General features: G+C 51.0%; 6 protein-coding genes across 6 annotated transcripts; 2 read left to right on the forward strand and 4 right to left on the reverse strand.

Moving 5' to 3' along the window:
* Positions 1 to 18: 18 nt before the first annotated feature.
* Positions 19 to 2247, reverse strand: VTN77DRAFT_2319 (uncharacterized protein; the record flags this gene model as incomplete). Its single annotated transcript, XM_069418145.1, has 3 exons — positions 19 to 1781; positions 1844 to 2017; positions 2103 to 2247. 3 exons carry the CDS (start codon positions 2245 to 2247, stop codon positions 19 to 21), a joined length of 2082 nt encoding a protein of 693 aa, XP_069279217.1.
* Positions 2248 to 3076: 829 nt separating this feature from the next.
* VTN77DRAFT_2320 (uncharacterized protein) lies at positions 3077 to 6642 on the reverse strand (the record flags this gene model as incomplete). The annotated part of the gene is made up of 8 exons (XM_069418147.1): positions 3077 to 3334; positions 3389 to 3545; positions 3607 to 3695; positions 3757 to 4709; positions 4769 to 4973; positions 5040 to 6327; positions 6402 to 6480; positions 6606 to 6642. 8 exons carry the CDS (start codon positions 6640 to 6642, stop codon positions 3077 to 3079), a joined length of 3066 nt encoding a protein of 1021 aa, XP_069279218.1.
* A 1092-nt stretch (positions 6643 to 7734) lies between these two features.
* Positions 7735 to 8553, forward strand: VTN77DRAFT_2321 (uncharacterized protein; the record flags this gene model as incomplete). The annotated part of the gene is made up of 2 exons (XM_069418148.1): positions 7735 to 8343; positions 8428 to 8553. The coding sequence occupies 2 exons, from the start codon at positions 7735 to 7737 to the stop codon at positions 8551 to 8553; spliced, it is 735 nt and encodes a 244-aa protein (XP_069279219.1).
* A 787-nt stretch (positions 8554 to 9340) lies between these two features.
* Positions 9341 to 10892, reverse strand: VTN77DRAFT_2322 (uncharacterized protein; the record flags this gene model as incomplete). The annotated part of the gene is made up of 5 exons (XM_069418149.1): positions 9341 to 9389; positions 9451 to 10318; positions 10377 to 10536; positions 10639 to 10793; positions 10841 to 10892. 5 exons carry the CDS (start codon positions 10890 to 10892, stop codon positions 9341 to 9343), a joined length of 1284 nt encoding a protein of 427 aa, XP_069279220.1.
* Positions 10893 to 11391: 499 nt separating this feature from the next.
* VTN77DRAFT_2323 (uncharacterized protein) lies at positions 11392 to 14749 on the forward strand (the record flags this gene model as incomplete). Its single annotated transcript, XM_069418150.1, has 6 exons — positions 11392 to 11397; positions 11470 to 11687; positions 11748 to 12112; positions 12172 to 13859; positions 13924 to 14214; positions 14291 to 14749. The coding sequence occupies 6 exons, from the start codon at positions 11392 to 11394 to the stop codon at positions 14747 to 14749; spliced, it is 3027 nt and encodes a 1008-aa protein (XP_069279221.1).
* A 727-nt stretch (positions 14750 to 15476) lies between these two features.
* Positions 15477 to 16136, reverse strand: VTN77DRAFT_2324 (uncharacterized protein; the record flags this gene model as incomplete). The annotated part of the gene is made up of 2 exons (XM_069418151.1): positions 15477 to 15659; positions 15957 to 16136. 2 exons carry the CDS (start codon positions 16134 to 16136, stop codon positions 15477 to 15479), a joined length of 363 nt encoding a protein of 120 aa, XP_069279222.1.
* Positions 16137 to 16627: the final 491 nt, after the last annotated feature.

The following is a 16627-nucleotide window of genomic DNA, read 5'->3' on the forward strand; positions in this document are numbered from 1 at the left end:
GCTGTATGATATGAATCATCATCCATCATCCAACCAACCCATCAATCTTAATGCCTGGGTATCAATACTCTTATACATCCATTCCCATTCGACCTTCCAGCTGGGCTCCTGCCAAGACGGACCCGGTATTGGTATTGAACCTGGTATTGGTATTGGTATTCGGATATCCATCGTGGGTAGGGCGAGGGGTTGTTCCTGTTCATTTACCTCGGAATCGGGGCGTTCCTCTCCTTTCACGATTGTGGTGGTCGTGGTGATAAGTGGTACCGTGAAGCGGATTGTACCTGGTGCTTGGCGGGAGAGGATGTGCTGGAGCTGGGTGGATGAGAGATTGCTATTGCTATTGCCATTGCCATGGACATGGACATGACTACTAGCGTCGTCTATGATGTTAGAGTTAGGATTGGAATGAGGGTTCTGCGTTGGTTTCGTGTCTTTGTCCCTCGAGGAGGGTTTGTCACGGTCAAGCTGACGATAAATTTCTCGCAGATCGCCTTGTTGAAGGGGTCGGATGATGATTGGGATGGTTGTTTGGTTGGGGTTAGAGCAGTCGTTGTCGTTATTGGTCTCGCCATTAAGATGATGTTGTTCGTCCCTGGTGACGACCCGCACGCGGAACCAGTACCTGTTGTCCCAGAGAACCCACGGACTGTAGGCTCTCTCGTTCCATGAGACGACTGGTGCCTCGAGGCGGATTTCGGGCAGGCGATGGCGCATGTATGGCTGTCGCGAAAGCAGCCATATATTGTCGGTGTTGGTGCTGGATGAGGAGGTACTTTCTGGCTGTGACGGGTCTACTGCGAATTGCGCAACAGGGCGAAACATCACACCCCCAACCGTAAAAGACTGCCGTTTCTGTAAAGATTGCGTTGTCGCCTCATTTTGATCCGGAAAGATGCGTTCCGTGAAGCTTTCAAAGCTCTGAAGCGGGAAATGGTTCTCTTCGAATGGGGAGAGCAATTCCGTGATGCGGCGGAGGGTCATGGCTTGGATCTGGCGGTCCTTAGATGAGAAGCTGCCAGCTCGCTGAGAAGGGAATTGAATCATCATCGTTCCAAGCCGGCCGTTGAAGTCGTGGACCTTGCACTCCTTCAACAGGCGATTCGACAACTCCGTCGCTTCTCGCAGCAGATCCTGGCTCTTCTTGATTAGAGAAAGGATGGAGGGAGCCTGTAGAACGCGGGGGAGCTTCTCTGACGACAGCAGACTCCGTATGGCATTTCTCGGCGTGAGGGTAGGGTCGAAATTCGTTGGATCGGACACGTACGGGACGTGGTTGTGACGGCAGGTGTCGAGCAGCCTGCTCTTGGGGAATGAGAGGAGAGGACGACAGATTAGGATACCTCCGGTGGACATTTTGATGTCTGTGGAGACAGCGGTGACTCTCTTTCCCTTCTGTTCAGGGGAAAGGAAGGATACATGTGCCTCGCCGGTCTTTTGATCTACGTGTACTTGAGGAGGATGACCTGATCCCTGTCGCGCCTTGAGGACTGTACACGAGCCGCTCTCAGATACGCCATACAAACCATGGCATTCGGGGATGCGAGCCACCTGGGGAATTCCACTCAAGCCAGCGCCCCTCGCGCCAGAACAGAGCCTCCACAGGGTGGTCTCGACACTGTCGTCCTGATGGTGGCCCATCAGCAGCGTCTCGATCCCACTGCGACTGCAAGCCCTTCCCAGAGCTTGGAAGCGCAGCCTCCGAGCGTGCGTCTCAAAGGCAGATGCTTTGGATGGATCCGAATTTGGCCATTGAAGCTCTAGGATCTCTGAATCGACGCCTGTATCAATGCAGTCAGTCAACTATTTTGATGAACAAAAGAAAAAAGAAAAACGAGCTTACCCATCTCCACCAACCAGCGAGCCACAGTCTGAGCTTCCCTGGTACTCTCTTCACGAGCTTTATGATCGACAACGAACGCTTTCACAACCAATCCATCCACGAGCTTGCTCTTCTCAAGCTGCTTACACAAATACGTCAGGGCCATAGAATCCGCCCCGCCACTGACCGCAATGCCTATACATGTACATTATTATATATCTTATCAACACAACTGTTTTTTAAATCATCTTTCTTGTTCTGGTTTGTGAGATTTCCATACCCAGTCTGCGCGGCAGTAGCGCCGCCCGCTGCGGCGACCATGATGCCAATCGCGAGTTGCTGCTGCTCCATGCCTGCTGGAAGCTCCGGAAGAACTGCGACACTGAGATAGGTCCGACAATTCTGTTCTTGGCATGTCCGGCCATCTATTTATTTATTTGTTCGATTGAGGCGCCAGGGAGGATGGCGCGTGGTGCGCTAAATCCATAACACGGGCTTCTAGAAGTAGATAAATTAGATGGATCATAGATGATGATGTTGGTTGGGTCAGTGGAGGGAAATTCTTGGCGGTGACGGGGCGGAGGACAGCGCTGGGAACTACTCCGTATAACTGATATTTTCTCCCAGGTAAGCAAGTAGATCCACCTTAAGTTGAGAGGAAATCAATAATTTAAAGAAAAAAGGGAAGAGAAAAAAAAACAAGAGGTAAAGTGTCAAAGGGGGTGAGACAGTTGATTTTAGATGATTTGTCCCAAGGGTCCAAAGGCTGTACTATATATATATGTATAGACCCATAGGGATTATATATATAACGAGCCAGGCCCTCTTAATCGTCGAATGACCACCTGGGTAGGAACATACAAGTACTACAACGATCTGGTTGCGAATTCAACTACCAACCGCCCGGATTTATTAAACGTAGAAGATGACTTATGTTGACGTCTTTCTTCCATCAAATGTATTTGTATGTACTGTACTATTCTGCAGGTTGTGTACAAAGACAGGAACACAAGAACGGAAAAAATAAAAATGATAAAAATACAATAGCGAAGGGGATGCAACAGGTATAATGAATATGTGCAATAGCAACGCTTTGAAAATATACACACAGAAGCAACCAGAATATGTCAAATCAAGTTTTACACAATTCCGCCTTGAACGAAGTGAACAAACAAAACAACAGCGCAAAGAGACCTCCGCTAGACCAAACATCCCATGTATGTAGTAGTAGGAACAGAGACTACAGACGAATTATCAAAGACCGGAAATCGAAGGCGTCTTGGAGGTGGAAGCAGATCCCGAACCAGTCGATCCGCTACCGTTTATCCCCGATGACAGGTTGCCCGACGCGTTCGGATGATCAGGACCAGTATCCGCGCTAGCTCCCTCATGAGTAGTTCTCGACGAGGGGATTTCTTTCTTGCCATTGGCTTTGTAGAACAAAACCATATCGCCGGATGAGCGCCAGATGTGGGTTCGAATTGTAGCGAGTGTCATGTTGGGGGGTATCAACTAGCACCTGCATCAGTATTCAGATCATATCAATCAGACATAACGTCCACGTACCGTATTCTGGCAATAAAGTTCCAGATACTCCTCCGGCTTCATCGGGTCAGGATCATTCGGGTTTGGCGGGTCGATACGCTCGGCAATGTAAGCCAGAATCTTCTTGGCACGAAGCATACGGTTGGCGTTCAAGCGGGAGCTATTGTTGTTAGGAGCTCTGAAAGAGCGACAAACATCAGGATTTTCTGTTTGAGAGCCAGTCTCTAGGGTGAACCTACCCATCAGGTTTCACAACCGGAGGCAAAAGGTCTCCATATGGCTTCAGGGTGAAAGCCACTTTGACCACCTCCTTGACTGGTATCTGGTTCTGTGAACGCCATCAGCGTCTCGGTCCATATCTTTGATATCTTTGACCTTCATGCACTTACCTTCAAGAGCAGTTCCCCAAGCCAGCGCGGAACGGATTTTTCCAGCTTGTCAACTTCCTCGCGCACACTTCCCACCGAGCCCCTGTACAGATCAGCCGCCACAGCTGAATCACCGGATTCTTCTTGAATCAATATTACTGTGTGGGGCGGGATGTCCAAGACCGGGGTTTCATTCTCCCCACTGGGGTTGATGCCTGATACCAGCGGAGCTCCGGGGTTGGCGGCGAGAAACGCTTCGTAATCGTGCCTGATTCGGTCAATCACACCGCTGAGATTGCTCTCAAACACCTTTTCCTCTTCTTTCTCCGACGACTTGTCCGATTCCTCCGTCTTCTCTTCCTGCACGGGAGCCTTGGAATCGGAGAAGTTTCGTCCCAGCTTCTTAGGGAAATCCATTCGGAACTTCTTGCCAAACAAGGAGCCCTTCTTCTTCTCCTCTTTCTCGGGCTCGCCTGGAGACTGAGGAAGCGCCGTAGGTGTCTGCTCGTCGGTCGAGGTCAGTGGCGTTTTGTCCGTATCTGCCATCTGCGTGCTTGTATTCTGGGAGAAGTAATCATTCGACTTCTCGGACGAAGGTCTGGTCCAATCCTGACTTTGCCGCGGGCCTCCCAGACTGGAACCCTCTTCCCCACTTGCGGCGAGGGGAGAGCTGCCAAATGGATTTGTGAAAGTCACTGGTCCAGGACTTGCTAAGCCGATACTTAGGCCAGGCGTAACAGGACTCCCAGGCCATCCGTTCGTCGGGCGCGGGGTTGCAGCAGAGTCCGACAGCCCTGGGAACTTCGGGATGCTTAGCGCAGGAAGATCGATCGATCCTGGAGCGTTGGCTCGGCGTGTGGCTCGAAGCTCTTCTGCGTTGGCAACGGCCGACTTACGATACTGGCCATCGCGCTTAACCTCCTCATCTATTAAGGAATTGAAAAGCCAGCGCAAGACCCATTTTCCGAGATTGACTGTTTTTCATGGTCAGCTTGCATAAACCTGGTTTGGGGGAAATCAAAGATTTCCGTACTCCTCTGATCTTGCTGGAACTCACCGGGGAGACCAGCTTCATCGGCATAAATTTCGGCATCAAAACACCGATTAGGTTCTAAGATCACGGAAAGTCGTCCGGTTCGTATGTCCAAGGTGCACCAGTGGGCGATGCTCTCCACAGTGTTGACCTCTGATGCGACATCCTCTATATGGCGCTTCCCAAATGATTTGATTGGAACACACTGCCACGATTAGCAGGAAAAATCCAAGGTATTTCACAACGCAAGGGGGGGGGGGGGAAGGTATACCCTCAACAGATCCCACAGGACAACCTCTCCAGCAGTATCCTGGGTCAGAGTGCGTTTCCGATCATTCAACATCAAATACTTAATCAACCCATGCTGACCCTCAATCGTCTCTTCTGGGGACGTGTACATGGGGAGGACGAGATCTTCCTCCGCGAGCAGATCCGAAGGCTTTTTTCCGCTGACGGAGGAGTAAATGGTGGATCGCTCCGGATCACGCGAAGCTGGGAAGGTCGACGTATGAGAAAGGAGTAAAATTGAGTTGTGGGGGATCTTCTTCACTGTCCCGTTCGTAGCCCTCGCGGGAGTCGCTTCTGGTGACTCCGGCGGCGAATCATATGTCGGACCAGCGCTGAAACGACGACCTGCAGACGGCGGGACGTCGATCTCTGCAGTCGTATCTACATTGCTCCAACGGTTGATGCTTGACTTGGGCGTTGCGGTCCAGATATAGTCGCCTGCGGCCATGACTTTGACGACGCCCTCATGTTCCTGCAGAACAGCGACCGATATGCCTTGTTCGATGTCGGGGACGTTTCTCGTGTCTGTCTTGGCCACAAGTCCGGATCGGTCACTAGAGTAGAAGACAGATAACTGCGGGTGATCCGAATAGAGAGACCAGACACTGTCGTTATGCATGGTCAAGGTGTGGGTACATCTTCCCGCCGTCAACGACCACAGCTTAATTGTCTGGTCGGACGAGGCCGTCATGATGGTATCCCCATCCTGGTTGATCAAAATATCACGAATATTATCCGTGTGTCCCACAAATTTGGTGATGAGTTTGCCCGACTTCGGATCCCATACTCGCACGACACACTCGGGGCCACCACTCGCTAAGACTGAACCGCCGGTGCCCAAGGCGTAAACGGAGCCCTTTGTGACGTCGTCTCCACAGGCGTCAATCTTCAATTTCTCCCCGCCACCATTGAGATCCCAGAGATAAATTTTATGGTCCAGTCCGCCCGAAGCAACCCAGTCGGAACTCTGGCCTGGCGTCGCCAGGCACTTGACATAGTCCGCATGTCGTCCGATAGAGGCGGGAAGCTCTGTGGTCTCGGAATGCGGCCTCCAGACTCTCACTGTCGTATCAGATGACGCGGAGACCAGAGCCGAGTTGTTTCGCGTCAAGACGATATCATTGATCCAGTGACTGTGCGCCTGGACCTGGTGCTTAAAAGTCGTGGCGCCCGTGGTTTCCGACGCAGAGGAGTTGGTAAAAGACGACGAGGACAGGGGGCGTAAATTGAGGTTCCAAGAGCAAATCACTCCATCACGGCCGGCGGAGTATCTTGAGATAGGACACTGGTTAGCAGAGAATACGGTCTGGGGCCAAGGGGAGAAAGCGCAATGAGCGCGTCTTACAGGATCGAATTATCGGCATCTACAGCAAGTCCATTGACACCGAGACGATGACCGCTAGCAGCGTCTGGAAGAGGGAGCACTGTCACAGGCAAAGCTTCAGTTAGTGACCGGTACCTATTTAAGTAGACGTAGTTTTACCCAGGCTGCAACTGGTTTGTTGCAAATGCCATTTAGCAATCTCCAAACAGGTCGAAGGACACTCACCATAGCTGACCCTCTGATGGGTGAACTTGCGTGCCATCCAGGTTTCACAGATGCCGTCCTACAGGCAAATGCAAGAAAGGACGAAACAACTGCAATTGCATGCAGACTGGCCCACACGGAGGGCTGGGCAGCAGTTGCGGAACAAGTCCGCGCGCGCGATTCAATCGGAGTGCTCACTAAGCCAAAGCGACTCGGAGCAGACACTCGGCGATAAGGAATGACAGGCCATGAGCAAACAGCAAGTGAGTAGTAGTATTGATTGATTGACTAGAATAGCGGTATTTTATCACTATCTCGGCACGCTGTCAGGCTCCAGCACGAGACAGACGGGTGGGGAATGGAATTGAGAGAAAGGCGAAAGAAGAATGGAGCGCGCACGGTTCGGAGCGTGTCTGACTGTCGTCACTTGGCAGGCGTTGAGTCCAGGCAAGACAAGCAAGTACTCCGTACTCCGTATTATTAGCAAGCATAACAGAAGCGCGGCACCTGGAGGCTGGGGGAGCCTGGGGAGGGGGGATGAAATGAAAGCCAAGGAGCAAAAAGGAAAGCGGAGAACTGTTAGTTACTGCTAAGTGTTGGCTAACTGAGCCACTAAACAGTTCGCGGGGTCAAGGCCGAGGGGATGCGCAGGTTACCCAATTTACTTAACTTTTTACTTGGGGTCCCCTAGTTGACCACCAACACTTCTTCGTTGCTTGTTATTTGTCAACTTTGTCAACCACATGGACTGGAATGTTATACACGAGATTCATATAGATTGGCAAATCAGAGCCAATGCAATCAATCTCATGCTCAGTTGCCTGTTGGCAGTTCCATTGGCAGCAGCATGATCTTGCTTTCTCCCACTCCTCCCACTCTGTAGTGTCTCTGTGAGAACAGTGTTTATTTAATTATTTAGATATTAGGTAGAACCATCTTATTGTATGCTACAACGTAGTAGGTCGCTTGCGGCTGAAGAGGAGCATCACTTATTAGTTCTTACGTAAAGGAGGGGCATTTTTATCGTAGTCTTTCGGTTTTCCTTCGATAGGTAAATATCTTTATCTTCATTCTACATCTTATTCTTAGACATAGCCGGGAGAAACAGAGTATAAAAGTCGCCAAGGGGGTTTTTTTGAGGGGAAAAAAGATGGCCCATCAATTAGACGTCCCCCTCTCTCAAATCAAGCCCGTCTTTCCACCGTCCCGCGGCGTGGGCAACAAACAAGAACCGCCTGCCGTCCAGCAGACCATCGACCTCCTCCATCTGCAGCCGCATATCGAGGGCGGCTACTATGTCGAGACTGATCGCGATCCGCTCAACATCCCCAATCCATTTCTTAGCAGCAATAACAAAGACCCCGGCACGTCATACGAGGTGCCTGCCGCGAATGTGACGTCGACCACGCGGCTGGCCGCGGGGCAGGACCATTCCACCCGCTCTGCCAGCACCACCATCTACTACTATCTCACGCCGGGGTCACCGCTGGGCGCGTTTCATCGCAACCGCGGCCGGACGGTGCATACCCTCCACCGAGGACGCGGCCGCTATGTGCTGATCCACGCAGATGAGGTGTTGAGGGGAGAGCGAGCTGCCCAGAACGGAAAGGCTCGCATCGAGACGTTCGTTGTGGGACATGACATCGCCCGAGGGGAGAAGCTGCAGTGGATTGTGGAGGGGGGCAAGTTCAAGGCCAGTTTCTTGTTGCCGGATGATGGTGACGATGGCACGAAGTCTGATGGGTTATTGATCAGTGAGGTATGTCTCTCTTTCTACGTATACCCCTCCTTTTTTTTTTCGTTGGAATCTGGTCAGTTTTATTGATGGTTCGTGTCGTACAAGACTGTCGTCCCTGGCTTCGAGTTTGCGGACCACGATTTCATGCAAGCCGAGACGCTGAACGAGCTTCTGACCCCGGAAGAGGTCAAGGAGCTGGAGTGGCTGCTGCGAGAGAAGTCCATTGGATAAAAGCCGCATTTTAGAACAATCTGTACAGGAATGCGGCATGCGACTGAAGGGGGATTTTCCCGGATGTGTGCATTGGTGCAAACACGATGGTACTGTTATGTATATACTATTTCGTGGAAAGATAGGAGTAATTGGACAGACCTACAGTACTGAGCCTCGGGTTCTTGCATGTCTCATAAAAAGTAACCGCTGCATGGATACCTGAGACGGTGATCAGGAGGGTAAATATCCCAAGGCGAACAATTTCGATTTTTTTTTCCCTTGACGGGAAAAGAAGACAGGCGAAATATCCTCTAGTTCCTCTACAGACTCTTCCCTACAACAAGAATGCTGCGACATATAATGCCATCCACATCCATCAGGCGTGAACCCGTCGCGAACGATACTGTTAGGGAAGACAGAAATCTACGCTACACTCACGGGCTCGTGCATAACATCTCAAGTTCAGAAAAGAGGTTAAAAAAATTGACTGCTTCAAAGGCCTCGCTCAATGACTGCCATTCTCATGACTGCAACAATGTCATTTCAACAAAACCCCAATGAACAACCTGACAAGACTAGCCAAGTCCATAAAGTTCGCACCATAAATGGAAGACTCATTGTCAAACAAAAAGAAGAAAAGGGAAACAACAAGAAAAAAAAGAATAGAAAGTACAGTACCGTCCCAAACAAGAATTGCCCCAAGACTCCGAGAGCACGATGCCGGAATAGAATATATAATTCGCCTGCATCAGGCATGCACCATTGCTAAAGAATACGATTGCGAGGACAGTGGAACTCGTTACAGTCAATAATCCATCGCGGATGCTCCAAGTTTGTCGTTTGTGTCAAGTACACTGATGAGAAATCACAAGTAAATAACTGAATTCGGATCAGCAAGGAACGACGATAACTTACGAATATTGTTTCGTCAACGTCCCTTCTCCCCCCTTGGAAAGGTCGATATTGAAGACATAGAAATTACCCTCACTCGTCACCACCATCACCTGAGGGGTATTGCTGCTCATGGCCACGACACTTCTTACGGGGCCTGAACTCGCACTTCCGCCGTATCCATGGCTCGACTTGGGAAGTTTAATCCAGGCAAAGTCACGCGCTGGCTCCCACATTTCGCTCACACCTTTCGGGAGATAGCCTCCAACCGTGGCGGCAAAGGTGTTTCCGACGTTTTGCGAGGTCCGCCGGATCATTCCCATAAGTGTCCCGTTGTGCTTCCTTGATGCAAAGTCCGACACCTCCGTATCGGCAGGTGTGTCTTCTGCAGAGGGCGAATAACCTGCAGAACTTTGACTGAGGGTCCTCTCACGGGTAGTGGAACCAGAACTTCCCTCAGAGGAGCCTTGGTTGCTCAGTTTAAAGATATGGATGGTCTCTGTGGCAGACGAGACGCAAAGAAGAGTCGAGGTCGTGTTGAATGACATGCTGTATATTCTCGAGGGCATGGACCCTCGTCGGAACTGATAAAGCTTGTGACCATCAGGGACAGAAAACACTCGGATGATCGTCCCTTTGTCTGAGGCGGTGGCCAGAAGCGTGCCCTCGCTGTTTAATGTGATACATGACAACGGAGATCGATGCGCTTCGACAACGTTGATGGCTTCCAGCTTCAATGTGTCAAAAATAAGGACGTCTCCGCTTGTGGGCGATATATGAGTGCTCCCCGGAGGCGCATGCGCGGGAGGCGCAAATGAAGAGGGAGGAGCCTTCTGCGGCAGTGGATACGCAAGATAGCAATTCTCGGAAGACGGCGACAACGCACAAATGGCTGCAGGGGAGATTAGGGGATGAATTAACCAGGTAGAGACGTGCAGCATCAGACCTACCATTTGGATTCGGTGACGTTTCTATTGTATACAGCAGCTTCATAGTCTGAATATCGTAGAGATAGATCTGGTCCTCGAGGACAATGACCAGTCTTTTGCGGTTCAATTTCACAGCTAGCACCGTGGTCGGAAACGTAAGTTCACAGATGGTCGATTGCCGCTGTAGCACAAGTGTCAATTTATGCCGTTCATATTGATTACGCATTTTCTCAGGTGAAAAGAAAGAGGGAAAAAAAAATAATAGAGAAACACCATGACTGACCTTGGTGTTTGTGATTTGAAGCCGTCGGGGTGACAAAATGAGCGCAACGAGAGATGTTGAGAACAACATCTCTAGTATTGCTATGTTTCCTTCCTTGGTTTCATAGCTCTTGGCGAATGGATCTGTCGTAAAGATGCGGAACCCTTTCGATGTACCTAGCAAGAGTGAGCAGTTGCAGAGGTAGGAGGAACAAGTCTCGTACCAACAGCAAGATAGCTGTAGTCCTGGTTAAACGTCACAAAGTTCATAGACATCTTGCAGAGTGCATGCTACAGTGTAGCAGAGAGTGGTTCCAGCGCAGAATGCTTCCTGGTGGGTGACGCTCTTCTTTACCAAGGTACCCCGCTTCACCAATCAAATGGGGAGAGGGGTTACAACCGTCCCATAACAAGACGTCGGGATTCAGGAGTTGGATGAGGGTGCTTTACAGAAACATGAAGAGAAGAAGCCTCATGTCTGGGGAGTCGACGGTTCAGGTGACCACCGATGGGAGTTCGCGCGTGTGGCGGCGGTGTTCCCCGTTCCAACCGCGCGGCTCCACTGAAGGAGAATGACTCGCGAGCTCCGACGCTTGGACCACACCTTGATTGCGTTCCGCTGCAGGATCGGCGTTTCGATGGAGAATTTGAATTTGCACACAACAGCCAGCCTTGCTGCTGTTTGACAGGACATCTGTACGCAGCCATGTTTTCAACCGGAAAATCAGCCATGGCTGGGGTGAGTACGAAGGCTGAGAGGGAGGCGGACCTGGTCATGGGGGTGAGTGTGGTCTTTCTCCCGCTTCAACTTTCAGATCGATAGTTCGCTGACAATTCGAAATTTGTCTGTCAGACGAATAACAGCAGTATTGTGTCGAAGCGCAGCGTGGAACTTCGTTACTACCCCCAGCCTCATTTCTTCCGGTACTTTGTGAAGAAGCCCCAGAGACGCGCCCCGTTGATTAATCGAGGATACTGGCTGCGAATGTATGCTGTCGCAGAGACTGTTCGACATTTCTTGGAGGAGCCATCGGAAAACCCCAAATTTGTTCTTAACCTTGGATGTGGCTAGTGAGTGGATAGGTGAAGACTTGTCGGATAATGGGACGTAGGCTGAGGCAATCATCGTAGTGACCCGCTTCCCTTTCAGTTCCTCAGCAGCGAACAATCACTGTGTAGGAATGCGATATTCGTTGATATCGATTACGAGAAGCTCATGGCCACGAAGATGAGCATGATCCAGCAGACCAAGGAACTCAGGGACGTACTTGGGGATGTGGAGATGTTCCCCGAACAGAGCACCATGCTGATGCGCAGCATGCACTACATTGCCATTGGTTGCGACCTAAAGAACCTGAAGAAACTGGAGGAAGGATTGAAAACTGCGATTGCATCCTCTCAGCCCTCGATTCTCTGCATCGCCGAAGTGTCCCTTACCTACATGGACGTCGAGTCTGCAGATGCACTCATCTCTTGGATACCAAAACTTGGTAAAGGTCAGAGCCGAATTCTGAGATCAGAAGCTGGGACAGAACGCAGGCTGACAAGTGTAAAGACGTCCGATTCTGTCTCTTAGAACAGTTCTTCCCAGATGGGCCCGATCACCCCTTCGCCGCCACTATGATGAAGCACTTCAACAAACTTCAGGCGCCCCTCCATTCCATCCATAAGTACCCGACTCTGAGGGATCAGGAGAAACGCTTTACCGATGCAGGCTGGAGACAGGCATGCGCACGGAGTCTATGGGATGTCTGGAATGACAACTCTTTCCTAAGCAGTTCGCGGAGAATCTCTCTGGATACGGTTGAGCCATTCGATGAATGGGAAGAGTTTGCACTCTTTGCCTCCCACTACTTCCTTCTTTCCGCTTCTACAAAAGAAGGCGTCCAGAACGGTTGCTCAAGGCAAGCGCCATCATCTGATCTACAAACAACTTCCCGCCTCCCCTTGACATTTCTCCGACAATGCCCTGCAACTTGCGGCGGCCAGCGGCGATACGGTGCTATTATTCCGGATAGCCCCAAGTCACTGGGTGTGCATGGCGGTCTAGGGAGCAAATCTCGTCTTTTATCGACAGACGTCTACACCAGTTCTGACAGTGTCAAGACCCCGCTTCGGCCTCTACCCCCGCCAGAAATCCCTGCACGGATGTGCCATACGGTAACTGCACTACGCAATGGCAATTGTCTCCTTGTTGGAGGTCGCAATTCTCCTACAGCGGTCCTGAGCGACTGCTGGCTTAGGCAGGGTGATGTGTGGACAGAGAGTTATCCTCTTCCCTCCTCTCGCTTCAGACATTGTGCGACTCGCCTGCATCTCAGCGACAAGGAGGATTACGTTTTGGTTTACGGCGGCAAGTCTGATAACGGCGACGTTCTGAACGATTGGTTACTTTGGCATGCTCGAACTGGATGGAAGAGACTTGAAGTAGCTGGCCAGAAGCCTCCTGCCCGTTTTGGTGCGTCCATGGAAAGTATAGATGGTTGCTCTGGGGTTTTATTTGGAGGCATGACGCAGGACGGGGTAGTTCTTGACGATTTCTGGATGTGGACGGTGTCTGAACGCAGTGATGGATCAAGGGTAATAGAAGCAATTGACCAGAGCGAGAAACTTCAGGTTGCTACACATCTGGCCAAGTTCGTGGGCAGGTTCGGAGCAACAGCGAACATGACTACATATGGTTTGGTAATAATCGGTGGTATTGGTACCCAGGGCGTTCTTCCTGCCAACTACGAGATCATGGTTCTCAACACACAGGAATTGATACGCTGTCAGTCTTCTGATACGCCGTGGACTGAAACTATATTGTCTGCTATCGGAGGTATTGGGTGCGAATCATCTCGTCCGCTCCTGATTGGCCATGTCTCCTGCGCTACAGGTCCTTCGGAAGTGGTGGTTCTAGGCGGCGGAGCAGTTTGCTTCTCATTCGGAACCTTTTGGAACGACGGCACGTGGCAGCTGCAGGATGCAGCATCCGACCGCGAGAACCTGTGGGTTATGCTGCGAGAACCGGCGACCTCAGACGAGAGCACACCAAAACCGGCGCCACAGCCTACCCCCCAGGAACCAGCGGATATGACTGAAATCAAACAGATTCCAAGGCGAATTATCAGAACCCCCGCAGAGTTTCAAGAAATTATTACCCAGTCCAGGCCGGTAGTCATCCCAGAAGCGGACCTCGGGCGCTGCACGGAGATCTGGTCAAAAGACTACTTGATTAGAACAATTGGCTTTGACCGCAAGGTACGTGCACATCCCTGCTCCAGACATTGGACCTTTGATATGCTAAAACAGAGAAATTGTCTAGGTTGTGGTCCATGAGGCTCGCTCGGATCATATGAATTTCCTGAAGAAGAATTTCTCCTATGTCACCAAGGACTTCGGTTCCTTTCTGGAAGAAGTGTATGCCGGTAGTCGCCAGTATCTGCGATCGATTTCGGCAGATCAGCCGACGAAACGTCCTGCCAACCTGGCCGAGGATTTTCCCGAGTTGAAAGATGATTTTCACCTTCCTCCCCAGCTGGCGTTCGCTGAGGAGAATGCTCATAGCTCTCCACTGCGGATATCCGGGCCTGTCACAATGTGGCTCCATTACGATGTGAGTGAGACACGGATTAAAAGCAAATAGGTTATGTTTTCTTTTGAAGAACTACTGATAATTGTTTTTGCTACAGGTCATGGCGAATGTTCTCTGCCAGATCCAGGGTCAAAAGCGACTCATTTTGTACCCTCCATCCGACGTACAATACCTGCAATTGCCTCCGGGAGCATCAAGCTCTACCATTGATATATTCCAGAATGTGACTGACGGAAGCATTGCTTCGATTCCGCACACATCACCACACGAAGCGATCTTGAAACCTGGCGACATTCTGTTCATCCCCCCATTGTGGCTGCATACGACATCTCCCGTGGGGGGTGTGAGCATTGCTGTGAATGTCTTCTTCCGCAACCTGTCCAAAGGATATGCGGCCGGTAGAGACGTGTATGCCAACCGTGACCTACAGGCGTATGAGAAAGGCCGCAACGACGTGGAGAAGATCGCACGTTCCTTCGACGGACTTCCGCCTGACATGGCCCGGTTTTATTTGTTGAGGCTAGCTGATGAGTTGAAAGAAAAGGCATACGGGTGACAATTACCAAACTAATGCAGCCTCTTCCAAATACCGTCGAATTTGACGTTTTACAAACCGTTGAAGCGGACTGATCCAGCATTGTTGACACTTGATGCTGATTATCTAATGGCATTGCCAAGCCCCGCTTGGCGCTTTAAAGCGTCTTGTACTAACCATTCTCGGCAAGGGAACCACTGCGGGGTTGGTTGGAGCTTGGATCTCCTCTCGCGACCCACCCGCTCGCTACGATGTTGATGGTGGTGGCATGCACTGAAGCAGTTCGCTTGAAGCAATTCGAGAACGTGGAGATCCTCATACCAAACAACTCTTAGACAGCGTATGTCCGAATGCTCTCTGTGTTTCAGCCACGCGCCATCCCAGACTTGCTGTCTCGAACGGTCTCGATGGAGTGAGTGATACCACCTGCATAAGCGGGCTTGATTCGCCCATGGAGACCGTCTACGGAGTACATAGGTCACTCAAGACAGGCCAATAATGGTATCCACAGGCACAACAACAACAGAAAAAAAAAGAACAAAGGAAAATGAGATAATGAAGCAAGATATTGCCACATAACTCGATCTCCATGCACCTTGACTAGGTCTTTTATCTGTCGGCACAGGAAGACTAAGAATTGCTCCAAGGAGGAAGGAAACTGTTGAAAACAAGAGGGCATCAGAACTGCATCGAACTTTCTGAAGAACTGCCCAAAGGACAGGAAACAATAGCAATGATGTCCTATGTGCTACAAGCTCGATGATGACGTTTTCGCCCAGACCAGCATGAAGCATGAAGCATGTCCATGTCTGGCTAGGGAAACGTTTCGCGAGTGGATCCGGATGCGAACCCGAGGTTCGAAGGCCCCTCCCAAGTCGCCAGCACCTGTCAGCGGTGCATCCACACATTGAAGGTCGCGTGTCTTTGGCGACTAGCCAACAAGAAGATTGTTAGCGTCTATCCTCGTTGAACGTGACGAAGTGTAAGAATAATATGTGATGGCCCGGGAATTTCCCAAGCTACTGGACCCTGTCCTGCCTTCTGACAATCACCCCTCCTGACGGTAAGAGTAGACCAAGATTATGTAGATTTTCCCCCGGGAGGTTGACTGATTGATGGATTTGATTTGATTTTTCTGGCTTCTTATGTGTCATTCGTGCAGATACAGCTGGCAGACGGGGGTCCTTGCCACCGTGACTGCACTCAGAGATAGCGGGCAGCATCTCACTGGGCCCAGCGGATGCGCTAGCACTGCTCTCGTTTCCACGGTCGGGCCTGGGCCTAGTCCGATGGGGCGCCCAGAGTCCCGATTGGGCAGGCGCGCGGGGTTGTCGCGGCTACCTAGGTAGGAGTGGGCAACCTGCGTGACGGTGCTGTTGCTGCTGCTGCCAGCTGGGCATTCTCCCATCGCGAATCGCCGCAAACAGCTCCCTCCACCGCAGTCACCATCGGGCAGTAGTGTGGTAGCAGGCCAGTTGTATACAGTAGAAAAGCAGAGCTGCATAGCAAATGTATGGAAGCCGTAGTCAGTCCAGTGGCCTTGTGCAGCACCAAATGGGCCTTGTTTACAGTCGGAAGCCAGAACCCGCCATCCCTGCTTGACAGTGACTGCTTGTCCAGGGCCCCTTTTGTTGGCTCTTGACAGGATAGGCAGTCCACGGCGTGACGGCCACTCATAGCCAACCCCTCTCACAGCCCTCCCTCGACCTCGACCTCAAAGGCCAGAGTCCTGCCTTGCTGCTCTTCTTATCTTGGGTCTATTATATCCCATCGACTCTCCTTACCTGCTCGTTATTCTTCTTCGCTTTCTGGCCGAGGTAGCTCCTTATCTAGTGCATTCGAGCCTTATCGCACCTCCACAGGCTTAGACTCATTAGTCGAGCGCGCGTCGGAACGTGA

The sequence above is a fragment of the Rasamsonia byssochlamydoides genome, assembly GCF_041956645.1.
Source record: "Rasamsonia byssochlamydoides strain NRRL 3658 unplaced genomic scaffold VTN77scaffold_18, whole genome shotgun sequence".
Lineage (NCBI taxonomy): Eukaryota > Fungi > Ascomycota > Eurotiomycetes > Eurotiales > Trichocomaceae > Rasamsonia > Rasamsonia byssochlamydoides.